Below are 19560 nucleotides of genomic sequence, written 5' to 3'. Positions count from 1 at the left end.
TGCTGTTTGAGACGGTAAGTAGTTGATCGCAATTAGACTGTTGATGGTTTCAGTTTACAGGAAAAATGTTCTCGCGTAATAACCATTGAAATATCAGCCTAACAAGCATCGTTTAAAAAAGGCTAGGATCCATTTTCACGTAACTGTTGAGTGAACCTTAGAAAAAAGAAATCTGTAAACATAAAGTTTAAGATCTATCCGTGTGAGTGGAGATCAATTCTTATTTCCCTTCCGTATCTCCAAAACAGAGACATTTAACTGCATTCCATTATATCCCTGTATCATGGGCTAAAACTGAATTATGATTACATTGACAGAAAGTTCTAGTGAAAATGTTTATGATCTAAGCTGATGCCTGATAGGTATATCATTTTAACAGTTTTTTTTGACAAAAAATGAGTAATTGTTTCAGAACTACTAAAGCTCTATTATCTACAAAGGCTATGTTAAGTTGTAGTTTCCTAAATTCGATGTCTCGTGTCAGATGAACTACTGAAAAATTCCAACTTCCTTTGATCAACAGTATGAATTTCGAATGACTAACAGTAAGAAAGATTTTATCCAGTAATTTATAGTGATGTTGAATTATCTTTAAGGTGATTGGACTCACTTATCTGGATGTTCAGTCGAACATTTTGGCAGGGAACGTACAACCATGAAGACTCATTGACACAAATAAACAAAAATAATGATTAGTCTATTTTGTTCAGTTATGCTCAGTTTCATTTGAATATAGCGTGATCAGATAATGTAAAAGTTTGGACAACATTAAATTCAATAGTTCGTCATATAAATTCATGAATTCGAACTGGCATTGTAAATGTTGAATAATTTTTAAAATCTCTTGTAACTTCACAAGTTCTCTCTTCTACTATAGAGTGCAAAATCCTCACTTCGGCATTTTGATCAATATAAATCTTTATGGGAGAAATCTAAAACGGAAGAATTCGACAAATTCATGTCAAATAATCCATCGGTGACTGATTTTGAAGAAATTATTCAACAGTTTTATGAGAAAGTAAGTTGGTCTATTGGATTATCGGATTCTCCACCTCCTCATTTTTTGATGAAAAAAACCCTTCAAAATGAAAGGTTTGTAAGATTTATGAGTTAAAAACGTTCACATAAATTTCAGAAAGATTTTTTCAGTAATTGGCTACCAATTTAATGAAGAACATTCTTCTACGACCTGTAATATGTAAGGTTGCTTTAATTGTATTGACTCATTACTTTTGACAAACTACTAAGTTCATCTTGCAATTACAAATGGCTTATATATTTGACTTCAGTCAAATCATAAGCGGTTTATGTTTTATAGGAGCACGTCAAAACTGAAAGTTGAATGAGGGTAGCTCAAACGTCCATAACTGGTTTCTAGTGGGTGAACACATCTTATCATCTACCATTTAAATTGGCTGTGAATATTACAAAAACTAATAGTATATTAAATTTGACATTTTTCCTACTGTAAATCGAATAAAAATGAAAATAGTACCCGAATAGTCGTCTGCATAATCGGAGATTGTGTTTTTTTTCTAAATTTTGATTCTGAGTTTTCCTTTAAATGTTTGAGTGGGTGAAAGGTAAACGCGATATGAATATTTAGCTGGATGACCTTTACTTTGGTTAGGCACTGATAAAATACAAGCACTTACAAAATTATATCCTGATTATCACTGAATTCTAATTTAAAACCTACATCTTGAAGTAGTACTCTGAAATTACTAAATTCTTCCAGAACAAAGAAAATTGACATAGAATGTTGTGTCTCAACAAGTCTAACTCTGATAAATTGAAATTTGTTGGTAAACACTTTTAATAATGAAGTTTACGTATCAATAGAAAACGGTCGGATGTGACTAGCATATAATTTTGGTGGAGCTTTGTTCTCTGAGCTCATGCTAAACGACTTGAGTACAGATTAAGTTAACATTGCTCAAGATTAACATCCGGTACATTTAGAGATATTTCGAATGTGTATATCATAAGTGAAATGTTATTAATTAGTGTCAGAGTGAGAAAATGAAATTTCTATGCCATATATATGCATTTCTATTTTATCTTGAGGTGAAAATTGAGTGGTGGACTGTTATAACAGCTAACTGGTGTATGCTTATCAACCATGCCGTATAAGAATTGCTGATTTAAGGGAAATTCCAAAACAAATACATGGGATTCTAACAACTGCCAAATTTGGAGCATTTGTTATTCACAGTGTTATTGGATTCGCGTTTTAGGCAAAATAAAAATATCGTACATAATAAATTGCTTAAAGTTATCACAGTTTTAATGCTTTATTTTCTTTTGTGAATTTCTAACCATTATATAGTAATTCAAGATTTTTCGATGTACTCCCTGTAGGATCAATTAATTTCGAATGAGCCTGATGTATGTGATTGCAGTCCATTAGCAATTTACACCAACCACTTAAAAGATGGATTACTTGCAGAAACAAGAAATTGGCGCTTAGAATACGGGAGATTATGCAGCTCAAAATTTAAAACTCAAGTTGAATCCTTGTTTGCAACGATCGAAAAATATGAAAAAATCTTATCAAGACCCATCAATGATTTAGATGATATAAGAATACTGATGAATGCATTGAAGGTGAGAAATGGTCTATTTTCTATAAATATTTTAGTCTAATCAGTTAGTTCGGAAATGGAATTCAGCTAGTTAATTGTATCAGTTACTAACAAAATAATGTTACTTTAAAACGCTTTCCGCAATATATTATTTTAAGACTGTCGACCTAATTCACATAACATTCCAATTGCAACTGACTAAGTTATTTCTCGACATATCAAGTATTAGGATAAACGTCCTAATCTTCATGCTGCTATAACGTTAAGTTCTTTTATGTTGACCTCAGTATCTTTCATTTATACTTGAACTACATTGGTGGTCTGTCACTAAATCGAAATTTGGTAGGATTACTGAATAAAAAGATGATCCGTTTTCAGAAAACGTTAGTTAAAAGATGGTCGTGAACACTTGAGTGATTTTCAATTACCTATGGTCTTCAGTTCATAAGAAAGCACAGAATTTCTCTTGTAATAGCCATAAAATAACCATTTTCCACGATATTAACTTCCATAATCATTCGAAGCCCAGTTAAAGCTTTAGAACATCAAACCTAAGAAAACTGAACAGATTTTGAAGAAAACTCTGTATACATTTTTCGAAAGTATGATGCTTGTCAGATTGCGAGGAAGACATACGGATGTCCTGCTACGACCCTATTCATTCACCTGGAAGCGATATTCGACTCCATTCGTCTAAATATCTCTAGTGAATATCTGTTATTGAGCAGAGTATACAAGAGTGAAGAAACATACCAAATTCTTTTGACTATAATACTATTAAACAAATCAGACCTAGAGATGTTATGTCAAATTATGTCTATCTGCGTTGATACGATTTCCTAAAATTTGTTCACTTTTATTATAGAAAACTGGGAGGTGAAAGCCTTGAATAAAAATCGATTTCTATCCTTGTCTTATTAAATGATGAATGTCTTGGATTAATATTTTGTCTACCCCTATTGCTTGGGCGTTTTCGCTACCATGACTAATGTACTAGACAGTAGTAATTCTCTCTTCTTACTCCTTAAATTTCTAAGTGTCATCAATCCGATAAAAGATTGACAAATATTTTAAGTCGTTCCTTTTTAAACTGGTGTTTAATATGTTTTAAGGCTGTGGCTCTACCAACACTCGGTGGTTTTCAATTATTGCTGATCCCTTTATTGAATAAAAATAGTTAAAACTTGTTTGCTTTATTGAAGTTAATTGCACACTATATAATCCAAGTTACCGTTTCTCTTCTGGCCACACTATAATGATATTGAAAAAATAGAGATGAATTTATGTGCATTCTTACAAGGATCAAAATGATAGCTTTGAAATATACTTGTCTCTCGGAAGATCAGTAATTCACGTTTTTATTAGTTGTTGTATTAATCACGTGCTGCAATTGTAAGATTTGGGAAGATTAAAGACACATTACCAAATAAACGTGAAAACACATTTTGATCTTATTATTTATGTCGATGTTCTGGGTTGATGTACCTTGGAAGTTTGTTGCCCCATTAATATGGAAAACTGACAGTTGGGTCTTATCATTTTCAATATTAAGAAATCAATCTTTGATAGACTTATGATAAAATATTTCACTATGAGCCGAAAGAGTTCCTTAACAAGTAATTATATAACTTGAATAGGATTTACGTGAAATGGAAGCAAATGTTGACTTACAACTTGGACCTATTGAAGAATCCTATTCTTTACTGGCTAAACATTCAATTCCAGTTGATAAAGAAGAAACTGATAAAGCAGATACTTTGCGCTATGAATGGGAAAAATTATGTAAACAAATGCTAGAAGTACAAAATCAGTTAGTTGACGTTCAACCAGAATTTCGCAATAATTTATTAGAAAATATAACAACGTTTAATGAAAATTGTTCAACATTCTACGACGATTATGATAAAGTAAGTGGGTAGAAATCATGTGAACTCAGTCTTTATGTTGGGGATCTATCGTCCCCAACACTTTATAAGTGTCCCTTAATGAAAGGATAGTATTTTAAGTTACATATTTAATTTTGTGCATCAAACTCAAGGTTCATTAAACTTTATGTTTGATTGTAAAACGTAACTAACAGAAATTTTCGGACCTAGCATTCATCCTTGATAGAACAAGGTCTGTTCTAAAGTTTAGGATATTTTTTCTTTTATGGAAGTCATTCATTGACCATTAAAAAACCAATAATTACATTTACTTGTCTCTAGGGAAACATCTTGAAAAAAGGTCTTCCATTCCTGAAAATCATTTCTGACTAAAACGGTCGTAATTTGTAAAGTTGAAGTTCACATAAAAAGATTCCAGTTAATTAAGTAGGAACCAATAAATTGATATCTTAAAATAAAATGGGTCAATCCATTATTGAATATACTTCATCATAAAGTTAGTTTACAAAAATTTTTACAACAGAAGATTATCAGAAAACATTTCATATGAATTTTATCCCTTACTAGAACTAGAGGCATCCATGTATTTGGATATTCGTTTATCTTTAAGGAGTATACTGTGCACGACTAGTTTCAAAATTCTTTTCTTGTTATTAAGGTGGAGAAGCAGTCCAAGAACTGTAGAACTATCTTACATACGTGCTATGACTTTATCAATAATCTTTGAAAAACAATGAATTAAGGGTAATAGAGAGTACATGCTTGCTAATAAACTGTTCTACTAACTATCAGTAACTCCTAGTTATTAGTTTCTTATTGCTCCTTCAATTATAATACCGTTTCATTCTAACTGTAGCTCCCAAACGCTTTATACGTACTAAACAGCTTCTTGGAATTGGGTATTAACCTAGGTTCATATAATTGTCAATATGGCTTTAGTTTAGTCTCATTTTATATTCTTGTGCAATCCTAACTGTATAAAGTAGTTGATAGTGATAGATACATGTTACGACGAGACCGGGTTTAGCATTCTGAGCACGTATTTATTTAAATTCGAATTTGTTTCTTCATATCCTGATTTTCATTATTAGATTAGACAATTGAACTTTATGGAAAGTGATTCACTATATTCTTTCAAAAACCTCACATAGAATTGGGAAAATATCAGTCAGATCTTACCGTCAATAATAGCATCAATTTAGTTTATGCCACGTTTTTAAATAGCCACTTCTGCACTTCTGTTATCTGACGGATTTTTGAGAAATAGTCTATCTCCTTTAAAGCAAGTTGAGAGAAACAGAAAAAACATAGTCGAGAATAAATTCTGTTTTTTTCAATAGGCTGTTTTTTCCGAATTACTGTACATAAGATGTTCTTTTTCGTTTCAAACTTGAAAAAACCGAAATAAGGTTGGACCAATGGTTAGAGGCATACCACCCCGAGAAGCATCTGATCGTCTTATTATATTTCAAAATCGTTTTGATAATCTTTATCGCAGTTATATCACGTATAGTGCAGGTGAACAGCTTTTTGGACTGCCGATTACAGAACATACTCGGTTAGATGACATTAGAAAACAATTAAACCTTCTACAAAAACTTTACTTATTATATAACAGTGTTTTGAACAAAACAGCTGGCTATTATGACATACCGTGGTCCGATGTTAAAATCGATGTGATTTCTCAAGAACTGCAAGACTTCGAAAATCGCTGCCTCAAGTTACCAAAAGCTTTACGTGAATATCCGGCATACGATGATTTGAGGCAAACGTTGGCTAATTTTGACCAGATCATCCCATTGTTAGAGTTAATGACTAATCCAGCTATGCGTGAGAGACATTGGAAACACTTGGCTACCTTAACTGGACGGTCATTCAATGTTGACGACAGTGAATTTACTTTGCGAAATATACTTGAAGCTCCTTTACTTAAACACTATGACGACGTTGAAGATATTTGTATATCAGCTATTAAAGAGCAAGATATTGAGCGAAAACTAATTAATTTAAAATCTGAATGGAGTGCACAAGAATTTGAATTTGTTCAATTTAAACACCGTGGTGAATTGTTGCTACGAGGTGACCACACTTTGGAATTGATTAGTTTAATGGAGGACTCATTGATGGCCCTTGCCTCTCTTTTAAGTAATCGCTACAATGCACCATTCCGCAAAGATATACAAAATTTCATCTCACGTTTGTCAAATTCCAACGAAATTATTGAACAGTGGTTGGCAGTACAAAATTTATGGATTTATCTTGAAGCAGTTTTTATTGGTGGTGATATAGCACGTCAACTTCCACAAGAAGCTAAACGCTTCGCGAATGTAGATAAATCATGGTGTCGCATTATGCAAAGAGCTCATGAGACAACGCATGTTTTAACATGCTGTATTGGTGATGAAATGCTTAGCCATCTATTACCACATCTAATGGAACAGTTAGAATTATGTCAGAAAAGTTTGACTGGGTGAGTCTCATCTTTGATTTTGTAACTTTATATCTAGTTTTTTAAAAGTAACACTGAAAATTATTCATTTTTGCGAATTTTCATAACTTTTCTTAGTCAGAAAACGTTAGGTCGTCATTTTTAGTGTAATCACTAACATTGTTTTTTCGTACAGTAGCTTAAACTGATGCACACATGTCTAACATTATCTACGAGTGGCTAATTGACTGAAGTTTAACTGAATCTGAATGTCCCTCTCGAGACCATAGGTTGCCGATCAAGGGTTTCCGAGCCGGTCCGTTCTAGAATGTTCTTGCAAGTTGTTGCCTCGTTTTATTATTTGACTTCACGTCTGCCTCCATTTCTTTGCGCCGTATATTCTTTTGTTAGCCTCTGTTTCTTCTCGCTCTAAGATTCCAAGTCAGAGTTTGCCACATGATTCAGCTACATGGTTTTCGTAAAATGTGTCTTATCTCACTCCCAGCGTTTTTACCTAATTACTACCTCAACTGACGTTTGATATGTTCTCTACTAGAGTACATTGTTGCTAATAGTCTCTTAGCGATAGATCTTGAGTTGTTTACAAATACCCGTAATTTTCTAGTGACGGCGGTGATCGTTCTCATAGTTAAAGCTCAGTACAATAGGATCGCTTTAATGTTAGTGTTGAGAATTTTGACTTTGGTCTTGGATGATAGCTGTTTTGATTTTCAGATATTCTACAACTGTAATAATCTTCACCTTGGTTTCTCAATTCGTCCTTCCATATCTGCACCTGATCCTCTTTGTTTATTAGTAATGCATCTACTTCTTCTACAGTATTTCCATCACGTACGGTTTGGTTAGTGCTGACTGTGTTGTACTTCGAGATCTTCCTTTTTTCCTTTTGAATGTTGGTGCTTACTTCTCTGGAAACTTCCGCATTTGTTGTTGTGTGTTGTCCGATAGAAGGTCTAAATCATAGCGAGTTTAAATAATCTAGCTATGTTCAAGGTGTCCACCGAATCGCGTTCTTCTTCTGAAATGTGAAAATTTTCCTAATTCAATCAACGTCCAACAGAAAGAGAAAAGCCGAAACCATGCAACCTTGTTTGACACCAGTTTTCACTTACAATTCACCTTCGAGCTGGTGTCCGTGCATAAATTCCCAGTGCAATCTGTCAGAGAAGTTTCATATGAAGGTGATTCCGAGGTTATTGTATGGATATTAGTTTCACTCATAGGTTGTTGAACACTGATTGACAGTCACAATTCTGTTGTTATATGGTTGATCCTTACTCAGACCAACTTGTTGATCTGGAAATTGGGCGTCTACTGAACTTTTCATTTTGTTCACTAACGACTTGTTGAAAATGTTTCGTGTTACCGACATTAATGCAGTCTCTTTAAAGTTCTCACTTACTGCAACATGTTTTCTGTATCTCGATCAGGTATTACTGTTTCCAATCTATCGATAGTTTTTCTATTGTCTTCCTGTTCTTCCTTTCTTGGATCTTTCTCGTTCTGCCTTCAGAAATCTTTTGTATATTCAGATGGTTCTTGAGGAACAGCAGCACCAGGTATGTTGAAGTTATTGCTTCTTTAATCCCTTTCCAATTGCTCCTCATAGTGTTTTTTATTGTTACAGTAGGTCTCATAGGGCTTGAAACCTGTTTCTGAGAGATATCTCCTAGTCGTTGAGCTCGATAGCATCTCAAAAGAAGACTGTGTTACACTTTTGTAGTGTTGCTTGCCCAAATTTTTAATGCTTCTCTAGCTTCAGTTTTATTTCGGCCACAACCAGTGGATGATATGGTACTATATCACCCCCTGTCTTTTTTCTTATCTTTCTGATAGACCTGAATTTCCTACTGATTCTTATGTGATCGATGTGCTATATATATTATACTTCTGGAATTACGGGAACTAGGTTCCTCCTTAATTAGGTGATTTTATTGTAACAGTAATGAAGTTATATCCTATTGCATATGCTATGCATAATATGCAGTATTTCATTCTAAATAACAGACGAACATGCATGAAATAATGACCTATATCTTATGGACTTTTTTCAACCCTATGAAAATGATTTATTGTTTGTTTGTTCATGTCTATCTGTATGAGTGCCATCAGAAAACAAACCATTATATTCTAAGTCTCTTTATAAATGGTTTGTTGATAACTTTCTTTTATACTAAAAATTAAGCAAACTAAAAACTAGGTCTATATCCATTTCTAAAAAAGTACATTTTAGCCTCAGATGGAAATACTTAGACCTAAATGATGATAACATAATAGCAATGTTTTCCTGTTGCTTGGCAACAAAATAGACTCCTCAATTTATGCTTTAATTTTTATTTAGATGAAGGTATATAGTTCGTGTAAGTAAAAGGAAAGTAGATAAAGTAACGAATAAAAGCAGTTTTAGAAGTAGATTTCAACATGGGGAATGTGGAAATACATTTTTATTTTTAAGTGGCGAATAGAAATATAAGAATGAGCAACTGAATTCAAACTTTAATAGATTACCCTTAAACTGTTCCTGTAGACAGTATCGAAATCAACCCTTAAAAACACATTGATCAGTTACTCATTTGACCATTTTTAGTGGTATTGAGAAACCATTGTTAAAATTGAGCATTTTAGTTCATCCGACAATGTGTTCTTAAACAATTCTCGTCAACCTAACCAATCTTCGTTCCTTAATTTTGTTCGATTTAAGAATAATGTAGTTTTAGTGAGAATTTGTAGTTTAAACTACATCACACTGTCGATTATTTCATTCTAATGTCAAGACCGATTTGATTATCACACTGCAGCTTCATATCCAAAAAAACGAATGAATTTCGATTTTATTGACCAGTAATATGCATTTTTTTCAAACGGTTACTTCCAGTTATTTGGAAAAGAAACGTCTTCTCTTCCCTCGCTTCTTTTTCGTTTCTGATCCAACTCTGCTGGAAATTCTGGGTCAAGCATCAGATCCTCATACGATACAAGCACATTTACTTTCTGTGTTTGATAACATTAAAAGTGTGAAGTTTCATGAAAAACAATATGAAACGATTTTGACCTGTTACTCACAAGAAGGCGAGGTATTAGAGGTGAGCTTATTTGTTTTACTTATGAGTAGTATAAAACGCTTTTGGAAAATCCCAAAGCTGAATAAATAGAGTTTTGTATTGCTTAAAATCGAGTTCACCATTTGTTCGGTCAACTATTTTATCAATCCAACGGTTTTCATGATATTAGATTCAGTTTGTTCCGAAACTATATTATATTACGAAACATAAATGAAACTTTACCGGTTTCACCTTCCCTATTACTATACTATTTATCTGTTGAGTTTAGTTAACCAGTCATGTTGACCGACTTAACATTTACTTTCCCAACATGATATTTATAAAGCTAAACTTTGGTCATGATTGAACTGAAGTTGAAAGCCAGTCAGCCGCGGTGTGAAACATCCTATAGAACATAAAGAGTCTTTTTGTGGCCCGTAAATCTGACTCTGATTTGATCGAACGTTGATGTTAGCGAAATATACATCCCGGCTCCCCTCGTATATAATTATCGACTTAATTCGTGGTAAAGAACAACGGAATTAAAGGAGTCGAATACGAGAATGAATTTAGGACACATATATTTCATAAATTCGTTGATCCAGACAATCAGAGAAACGAAGCATAGAAGCAAACTAGAGAACTCAAGTGTGCCAAATTCTTTTGATAAAGCGTGACTTAATCTTTATAGCCAGACAGGAATAAGCTAAAGACATGTGATGAGAAGGATAGTCAATCGACACAAGCGCCTATAAAAACAGTCAAGGTTATAAGAGAATAGTTAACAAGGTGAAAATGTCACTCAGGAAGAATAAATAAGTCGATAAGAACTTTCGTCTAAATTTGAACGAATAGTTTCATGATATTTGGGCGCCGAGTTAATTTGAGACATTAAAAAGAAGAATATATTTGTAAAATCTCAGCGAATGAATTTGAAGTAAATCCAACGTTTCGCCTGGCATTCTGGTCCAAGCTTTTTCAAGGAAAATATAATCAAACAACAAAATTATCGAATATAAAAAAATTATCGAATAAATAAATAAATAAATATATATATATATATATATATTCGATAATTTTGTTGTTTGATTATATTTTCCTTGAAAAAGCTTGGACCAGATTGCCAGGCGAAACGTTGGATTTACTTCAAATTCATTCGCTGAGATTTTACAAATATATTCTTCTTTTTAATGTAATAAATAAGTCGGTTTGTCAGGAAGCTAGAATACTCTATGTGAGCTTGACATAGTACTAGACGCTACAGTCTTCCGAGTCCGTCAATGTCAATTTACTCATACCCAACATCGGATTGACTAGTTATTTAATAAATAGAAATCAGTGCAGGTGCAAGGAGTATATCAGTGTCATAATAGTTTTGTCACTTTATCGGGGATTACTTATTTAATGTTTTATCTTTTCTATGTAGTTAGAGCATCCAGTAAAAGCTGAAGGACATGTAGAAGTTTGGTTAAATAAATTATTGAAAGAAGCGCAGTTTTCATTACATCAAATAATAAGAGAAGGCTATAAAGTAGCGATAGATGATGATGTCAATATATTAGAATTTCTTGCGACGTTTCCTGCCCAGGTTAGTGTCACTTGTGCATTATTCTAATATATGGCGTTTCGTTTATTTTTGTTGATATTATGTTCCACCTTTTAACTGCCTTTAATTTACTCAAAAAACTTGAAGAGGAAAATATCTAGTACTTTTTCTCCTGCTTAGGTCTACACCTATCAGCATCGCACGTTACGGCAAGCTATCGTTAAACACGTCCAGCACATGCTGTATTGACCTCAGTCTATAAAGATTTACAAAGTTATCAACTACCTGACATCTGTAAAATAATCAACTTCTTTTCTAAATTTCAATTGTATGGTGGGAAATCGGAGATGAATGAACTCAGTGAAGTTACATCAACCCTATTTTTAGTCAGTACCCAGTGTTTAAAGTTAGCACTACTCGCTTAGAGGTTTCATCTTACCAGAGCAATTCTTGGCAGAAATCTATGATCAGATACTAGTAGCTTAAACATATAACCTACCTGTATGAGTCATTTTTGTAGTATGAAAGTAGGTAGAGCTGACCATTGCTCAGTATACTTGCTCTTTGATAGACAGACGGATATTTCGTCGACTACCTGACGAACAGTGATTACTTTTTGCGGTTTACATGACAGTTCTACGTAAGCTCCCGCCCAACCATTATTATTTGATTCAAGGACCTTCTGAAGGTCATTATACCTTTTAAGCACAATTTCGGATGATAGACATTTTCATAAGGCTTATCGGTTGATGGAGTAAAATATCGCCTTGAAACTAAGTAGTATGACTGCAATCAGTCACTAATATGTAAACTTATATAACCAAGGCAATAAATTCATGGCAATGTTCGAAACCTACTTAATTTTCCTGAGTTTACTACTAACGATCTCCATCCAAGCGTTAAATAACTATGAGAACTACAATCATTGACACGAAATCAACCAAATGTACTTCTCTGATGCTTAATACTAAGTGGTTTTTGTCCCTTTTATAAAATGGGATAGTCGGTAATCGAGAAAAGCTAGCTCCAATTATTTCCATTTCCCGAACTTTAATAAATTTATGTTGTTTTCAAAGTCCATCATCCATGAAGGTTTCCCTAGTTATTCAAGTTTGTCCTGTCGTTCTTTATTGAACCAGACATTGGCTACTACACAGTGATCAGATAATGTAAATATCTTGTCCTTCAAAAGGTAAATTGCTACCAGAGCAACCCATTAGAAACGTTTTAAACTGTGATCTTGTTAGACATCAGTTCAAACCCTATGGAGAACATTAGTCATCTCAATATTTTCAATACGCCTTGATGTGCGTCAGCTAGGATCCAAGGGTTGATAAATGAAAGCTTATAACAAATTTGCAGTTGCTCAGAAAGATAAGCAATCACGTTTCTGTAATAACTTCGATCTTCAGTTTACCAGAAAGTTCAGACAAACTGGATTTCTATCCCACTACACTGAATGTTTTCAGACCTAAATAAGGGACATTATATCAGATTACTTTATGACCAAATATAAAATACAGTTTTTAATTTTCCGTATTCTTGAGCTGTTACATCAGCATATGGGGGGATTATCTCCAGGATTCAGAGAAACGTTTTTTTAAAGATAGTAGGTAACATGAAAATATTGAAATTATTTCTCTGAATTTGTTGATTTCCTGATTATTTCAGAAAATCGGCGAGGTCTGCGGTGCTGTCTGAAATACTTTTTCAACAGATGACTGTTTAAGCCATATTGGCAGAACTAAATCAATGTTTAATACTATTGTATGGTTATCATGTTTCAGATTCACTTATTTATCAATAATTTCAAGGCTGTAATATTAATGATTAAACTTTCCTCTGACCTCTACTTTACCTTTAGGTGGGACTATTGGGTATTCAGTTTATCTGGACAAGAGATTCAACTAACGCACTAAAAGAAGCCAGACATAATAAAAAGATTATGCAAATGACTGATCATGAATTTGGTCGTCTACTAAACTTGCTTATTCAGCAAACTACACACAACTTAACGCAAGTGGAGCGAACTAAATTAGAGACATTAATCACCATACATCTTCATCAAAAAGATATTTTCTCATCATTAGTAAGTACAGTTGATAAATAATTGTGTCTATTCATAAGCTCAACATTTTATAAAAATTATCACGAAAAATCAAGATTTAACTGTCTGTCTCGTCAATGTTTCCATTAAAATCCACCCTTGCCAACCACTGATGTTAAATTTCTTCGATATACAAACAGTATGAAACTAAAAAAATTACTGACTTTTCGAATACGATGGCTAGATTAATTTAGATTCGTCTGAATGAAGATTTACAGTTACAATTGAGATTTGCTGGGTCTGTGAACTAACAATATGACTATGTAGCGTTCTAATCACGCTTATTGACCAAGAAAAATTAGCAATATGTAACTGATTTCTGATTATTCATTTAATACAAACACATACTACATTTTTACTCGACATTATATGGGAACCTTTAAAATTCAATAGGTATTGGTTTAATGCATGAAATCAGGCTTGATTCTTTAAACGTCTCTAGTGATTTGAATCAGGCTAAAGAGGAGGGATCAAAAACATAACGAAACGTCGTCTTTGATTACGTATTCGTTGCCATGACCGATCATGGCATACAATTTAGTACCAAAACTGAGAATACACTGATTTCAGATATTCACCATTTAGCAGAAATTGACACTGTTTTAATAATTTTAAACAACTATTAGATTGGTGTTTGTGAAGAGTAAAACAGTTTTCAGTAGCTATATTTTTCCCCATTTAGTAAACTTCAGGTGTTCTATTTTGAGTGAAGCCATTAAATAATTAGTCAGACTTAATTACTTACTTACATGAATCTTATTTATTCTGAATAAAGGTTTATCTATTCGAGGCGGCTACTATTTTATCTGTCATATCACTTAATTTCAGATGCTTCCGTTGATTTTTCAGTTCAATGAATGTCAAATCTCATGTACTTGAATTCTTGAGTTGAGACTAACTGAAATGAATTATACAGATGACTTTTAACTTTATCTCGATTCTTCGCATTCAATGCTAGCTACAAAATATCTAAAGTGAAAATAATAGCTAGTTAAAAGAACTGATTGTATTATGCGAATGACAAACATTCATTGTAAATTAGGATATATTATTTAAACAAAATTTCCATATTTCTCAATATCAAAGACTAAATTTTAAATGCAATAGTATTTCAACTCTGATACTTGAAATTAACCATTAACCTGTATGCATTTTCCATGCATAAAATGATCAGTTTAACTTTGGAAAGTTTATCCAAGTCTTGTTCGACTGAATTTATTCATTTGCTGAATGTGAAGGTTGATTCATTGAACTATAAGCAAAGAAATTTATGTGGAACTATGAATTTATTCTGTTCCCCTTGGATAATTAGTATTATGTAAATTATTTCTTGAATCGTACGAAATCTTAACAAAATCATCTAATTTAAAGAAATATACAAACATAAATCTTTTTATCATTACTTATCTAAGTCATACTTTATAAAATTAAACCATTGCATAATAAATATAATGTTCAAACGTAAATTACTCACTTGATATTATTCTTACTACTGCATAGTTTTGGATAAATAACAGCTTCCACTTGATTGACTGTTTTAGGTTAAAGACCGTATCAAATCACCAACAGATTTTGATTGGCTTAAACAAACACGTTTCTACTATTTAGAAGATTCAGATGTATGTCTAATTTCAATTACCGACGTAAATTTCATTTATCAAGATGAATTTATCGGATGCACAGAACGACTGGTTGTTACACCACTTACAGATCGGCAAGTTTTCTTGACATGAATGGTTTTTATTAATATAACCTTTGTAATGTCCTACTGAGTAGAAAATTGTATTTCTGACGTTTCATGACTTAATGTAAGCCATTTCTTCAGGGTAAATGCATAGCCGAAATAAAATTAACACATGTTTAAGTAGTATAATGGAAACAATGCTGAATATTTTTAGTACTATCAAAATCATAATAGGTCTGAGCATGTCAATGTCTAGTTATTTTTGGTCGATTTGATTTTTAATCACATATTACCGTATTAATTTGTGCGTTAGAAGGTGGGTATAAAAAATGTATATGTTGGTAATATGAAGTAATGAGGTTGAAATTGCGTGTATATGTGTGTGCGGGTTGCGTGGAAAATGTGATCGTTCGGATAAACAGTCCAGGTTGGATGAATATTCAAGCTTTCTTTCCTATTGTGGGCAGAGGAATTTAGCATTACGTGAAACACTTCGATTAATCGCCTTTCTTCATAGTTGGAAAAACCTTGCTGAATTATTTTGATATTTTTAATATCAACTTCGTGGTTATTGAAAATAGCATGTACTGCTATTGCTGATTTAGCCAGTAGATTTTCCAATTCTACAGGATTATCAGGTCTTTTTGTTTAACGTGAGTGTTCCTTGGCGCGAGTCAAGATATCGCGGGAAGACTCTCCAATGTGGAACTCATTACAGTTGACACAACCTAATCTGTAGACACCATTATATGTAGATGTAAATGAGATCTTATCTTTTATTCTAACTAAAGCATTTTTAGTGTTGATCGTCTTAAAGAAAGCTTTGATTTTGTAGGTTCTCAAGACCTGTTGTAATTCCTCTGTAGCACCTTGAAGGTGAGGTAAAACCACAATGCCAATCCAAAGATCTTTCATTAAATATGTTATTTAATAAAGGATAGTTTGTTTCGTTTTTCTAATGATATTCTTTGGGAAACTATTAAACCGCAGAATACCTATTATACCATACCTGGTTCTATTATTAATGAGAATGGTAGTAACAGTGTAGTGAAGGAGAACACAGGTGAGGACAACCGAATGTGTTTTTGACACAAAATTACAGAGCATCTCAATAAAATCTGAGAACTATATATCAAATCGTTAATTTGCAAAATGTCCACCAGTTGTCTCAAAATGCCTCAGACTTCATTGTTCTTACATTTTCATACAAATTGCATTCTCTTCCCCCTCTCGCTTTTTTGATCTTCACTCATCTTCTGCTGCCAGACCTTACATTCCTGACTCGCGTCATATACTACTTATATAAACATAAGTAGCACGCACCACAACGGTACAAGAAATAAATCTTTCATTTTTTATATCTTGACCATACTTTCTCTCGAGTGATCAGAAGTCGGAAGATATTTCTATCAGTTAAGCTTACTGATAACAGAATCAACAGTTCATTCTCAAAATGTTTCTCTACTCACCCTTCCATCAAATGTCTATCATTATAAAGATTAAACGGAAATTATCCGCATAGGAGTATCAAGATAGTTTTCTCTACTGATTTATATCATCTGAAACTACTTGTATCGATAGGTATCTTCCAACTAAACCGATCGCCATACACGTTCTATTTAAACTACACTACAACAGTTATTTCTATGACATTATTGATCTACTTATGTTATTCCAGTGATGTGAAATGTATCTAACATATATATATATATATATATAACACATATATATATATATTGAAGATATCTTTCTGAAACGCGGTTTGTTACATGCAGTATACTAGTCGGTACATTTATTAACCAAAAATCATTTCACAATAGATTTCGGTTCAACAAATGCCACTGGATTGTCATTTACTAACAAAATAATTTGACTTTCCAACATCTTTGTCAATGGATATTTATTTGCACACACAAAATGTCTCACTTTAATGGTTGCATTATTTTGGTTTTTCCAGTTCGCCTCTCTGTCAGACGCTACGTATAACTTGGCATGTATGTACATTGGTTCGAGTTGTCACGCCCCATTAGTACAGAGAGATGAAACCGTCAGGCTGAGTCCCAGATTAGTAGAGGTTGTAGCAGTATCACTGGTAATAGGAAAGATTAGGAATCGAAGATACGATTCGAAAAGAAAACATACATTAACGGGATAGAAAAACGTTATGAGGAATTCAAGGGCTCAGAATTTGTAGGAAGACAAAGAATGCGTGCACTTGCCCCATTCCAAACGATTTTGAGCCATATCGTTTGAAATCTCTAACCATCGGTAATGGTGATCACGCGAACCTCAACCAGGTACTCTACACTTATTAACATTGATCATCCAGTTGTTGACGAATTCATTGACTAACTCCATGTTTTGGTTTGACCATCCCTAGCTCTCTTCCAGCCTACTTCTACACCAGACGACGTCATCTGTCGAAGCAGGCAGTAGCTGGGCATGCGTAACACATGTCTCAACCACCTCAGATGATGAAGGTTTACTAGCTCATCAGTCAATTTGCAATACTTACCTAATACCCTATTCATAACCCAGGCATTTCTTATTTAGTGGTCCCAAAATAAATGAACAGTGCTTCGAAGACACCTGTGATTGAATACTAGTAACTTACGAATATCTCCTATTCTTAATGGCCATGTTTCACACCCATAAATTAGCATGAAAATTTAAACTTGTACGTTAAAATGCTAGATACTTGGCGATATTCACGCTTATCTCACAGACCTGCGTAAAACCTTGAGCAAACAAACATCTAAAAGTAGACTCATAAATTAGCTGTTCAACACAATACTCAAATCCAGAGGTATCTGTAGATTGCTCCTATTAATCACAATCTAGACGTCTCGTAAGTTGCACTCAATCAGATTATATATCATTGGGATTTATTTCGCTCTAGATTTAAGCAGTCGAATAATCTCGATTTCTCTCGAAGCTAACAAACTTTTCAACTAACATTGCTGGGGAAAATATTAGTGTAATTTATTTTGATAACATTAACGATATAGTGCGTAGGTGTCACACAGCGCTACATAGTTTCTATGTAATTATAAATATAAAAATTAAACATGGTAAAGCGCATAAATTATTTTCGTTCTTTACTAATTTATGTTGACTAACAAGTTAATATATCCTTTCTCTTCATATTTATAGATGTTATATTACACTTGCACAAGCGATTGGTATGTCTATGGGTGGTTCACCAGCTGGACCGGCAGGAACTGGCAAAACGGAAACAGTGAAAGACATGGGTAGATGCTTAGGAAAATACGTAATTGTATCAAATTGTTCTGACCAGATGGATTTTCGTGGTTTAGGCAGAATATTCAAAGGTTTAGCACAATCTGGTTCTTGGGGGTGCTTTGATGAATTTAATCGTATCGAACTACCTGTGTTATCAGTAGCCGCTCAACAGATTGCTATCATATTAACATGTAAAAAGGAGCGTAAACCTCAGTTTGTGTTTACGGATGGTGAAATTATAACTATGAATCCACAATTTGGAATATTCTTGACCATGGTATGATCATCTTGTATAAATCATCTTTACATATTTGTCACTTGCAGATACTCTTAAGTTGACTAAGCTTTAGTTCTGGGTTCTTTTAGAATTCTTAATGAAAAATTAACATTATTATTTTCATTTTGGTCAATATTTGTGTTGTAAGTCAAGAGGATTTCAACGTCTTAAATGAGGGAGAACAGGAAACTGGAATTCAACAAATAGAAACAGTATGGATGCAAGGGATTTTCTTATCTGAAAGTAATTTCAGTAAGCTCATAAATTTTTGGCTCCATAGCTCATCAGTAATATTTGTCATAGTCTACTGGTTCATAACAGATTTAAATATATTAATTGTCTATCGATATAGTGTTTTTTAACTTTGCGAATATTAATTTAACTGACAGTTAATCATTCATGCAAACCGTTTTATTTTGTTTTAATATGTATTAGTTATAAATCAGACTAAAAGGCTTCTAGTTCAAGTCCAAGATAAACATAAACTGAGCCTTTATTTTCATTTGCTACTGACTTGACTCGCTAATAAATTTATTATTTTTACAATTATAAAAACAAGGCCAGATCACCTTGTTCTAGTGTACCTCCGCAGAATACTTCAAGATTATTCGTCTTATTGCCAGCGTTTTGCAGTAATATCAATAAAAGCTTTGGTGATAGTTTAAAAAAATTCTTTAATTAATTTCAGATAGTCTGACTCAGTAGTGAGTATACCATTCGCGTACCAGAGGACTAGTCTTGT

At 33.2% G+C, this 19560-nt stretch overlaps 1 protein-coding gene across 1 annotated transcript in view; it reads left to right on the top strand.

The window, feature by feature from the left end:
* Positions 1-19560, top strand: part of DNAH5 (Dynein heavy chain 5, axonemal) — a gene marked incomplete at both ends in the record, with an annotated part of 92277 nt that overhangs the window by 33948 nt on the left and 38769 nt on the right. Inside the window, 5 exons of the mRNA XM_051218743.1 lie at positions 878-1018; positions 2362-2607; positions 4223-4492; positions 5881-6941; positions 18452-18818. Of these exons, the coding sequence (XP_051071353.1) occupies positions 878-1018; positions 2362-2607; positions 4223-4492; positions 5881-6941; positions 18452-18818 (2085 nt within the window). The remainder of the gene's footprint in view (positions 1-877; positions 1019-2361; positions 2608-4222; positions 4493-5880; positions 6942-18451; positions 18819-19560) is intronic.

This window comes from Schistosoma haematobium, chromosome ZW (assembly GCF_000699445.3).
Source record: "Schistosoma haematobium chromosome ZW, whole genome shotgun sequence".
In the NCBI taxonomy this organism is placed as follows: domain Eukaryota; kingdom Metazoa; phylum Platyhelminthes; class Trematoda; order Strigeidida; family Schistosomatidae; genus Schistosoma; species Schistosoma haematobium.
This window is presented reverse-complemented; position numbering and strand designations above follow the sequence as displayed.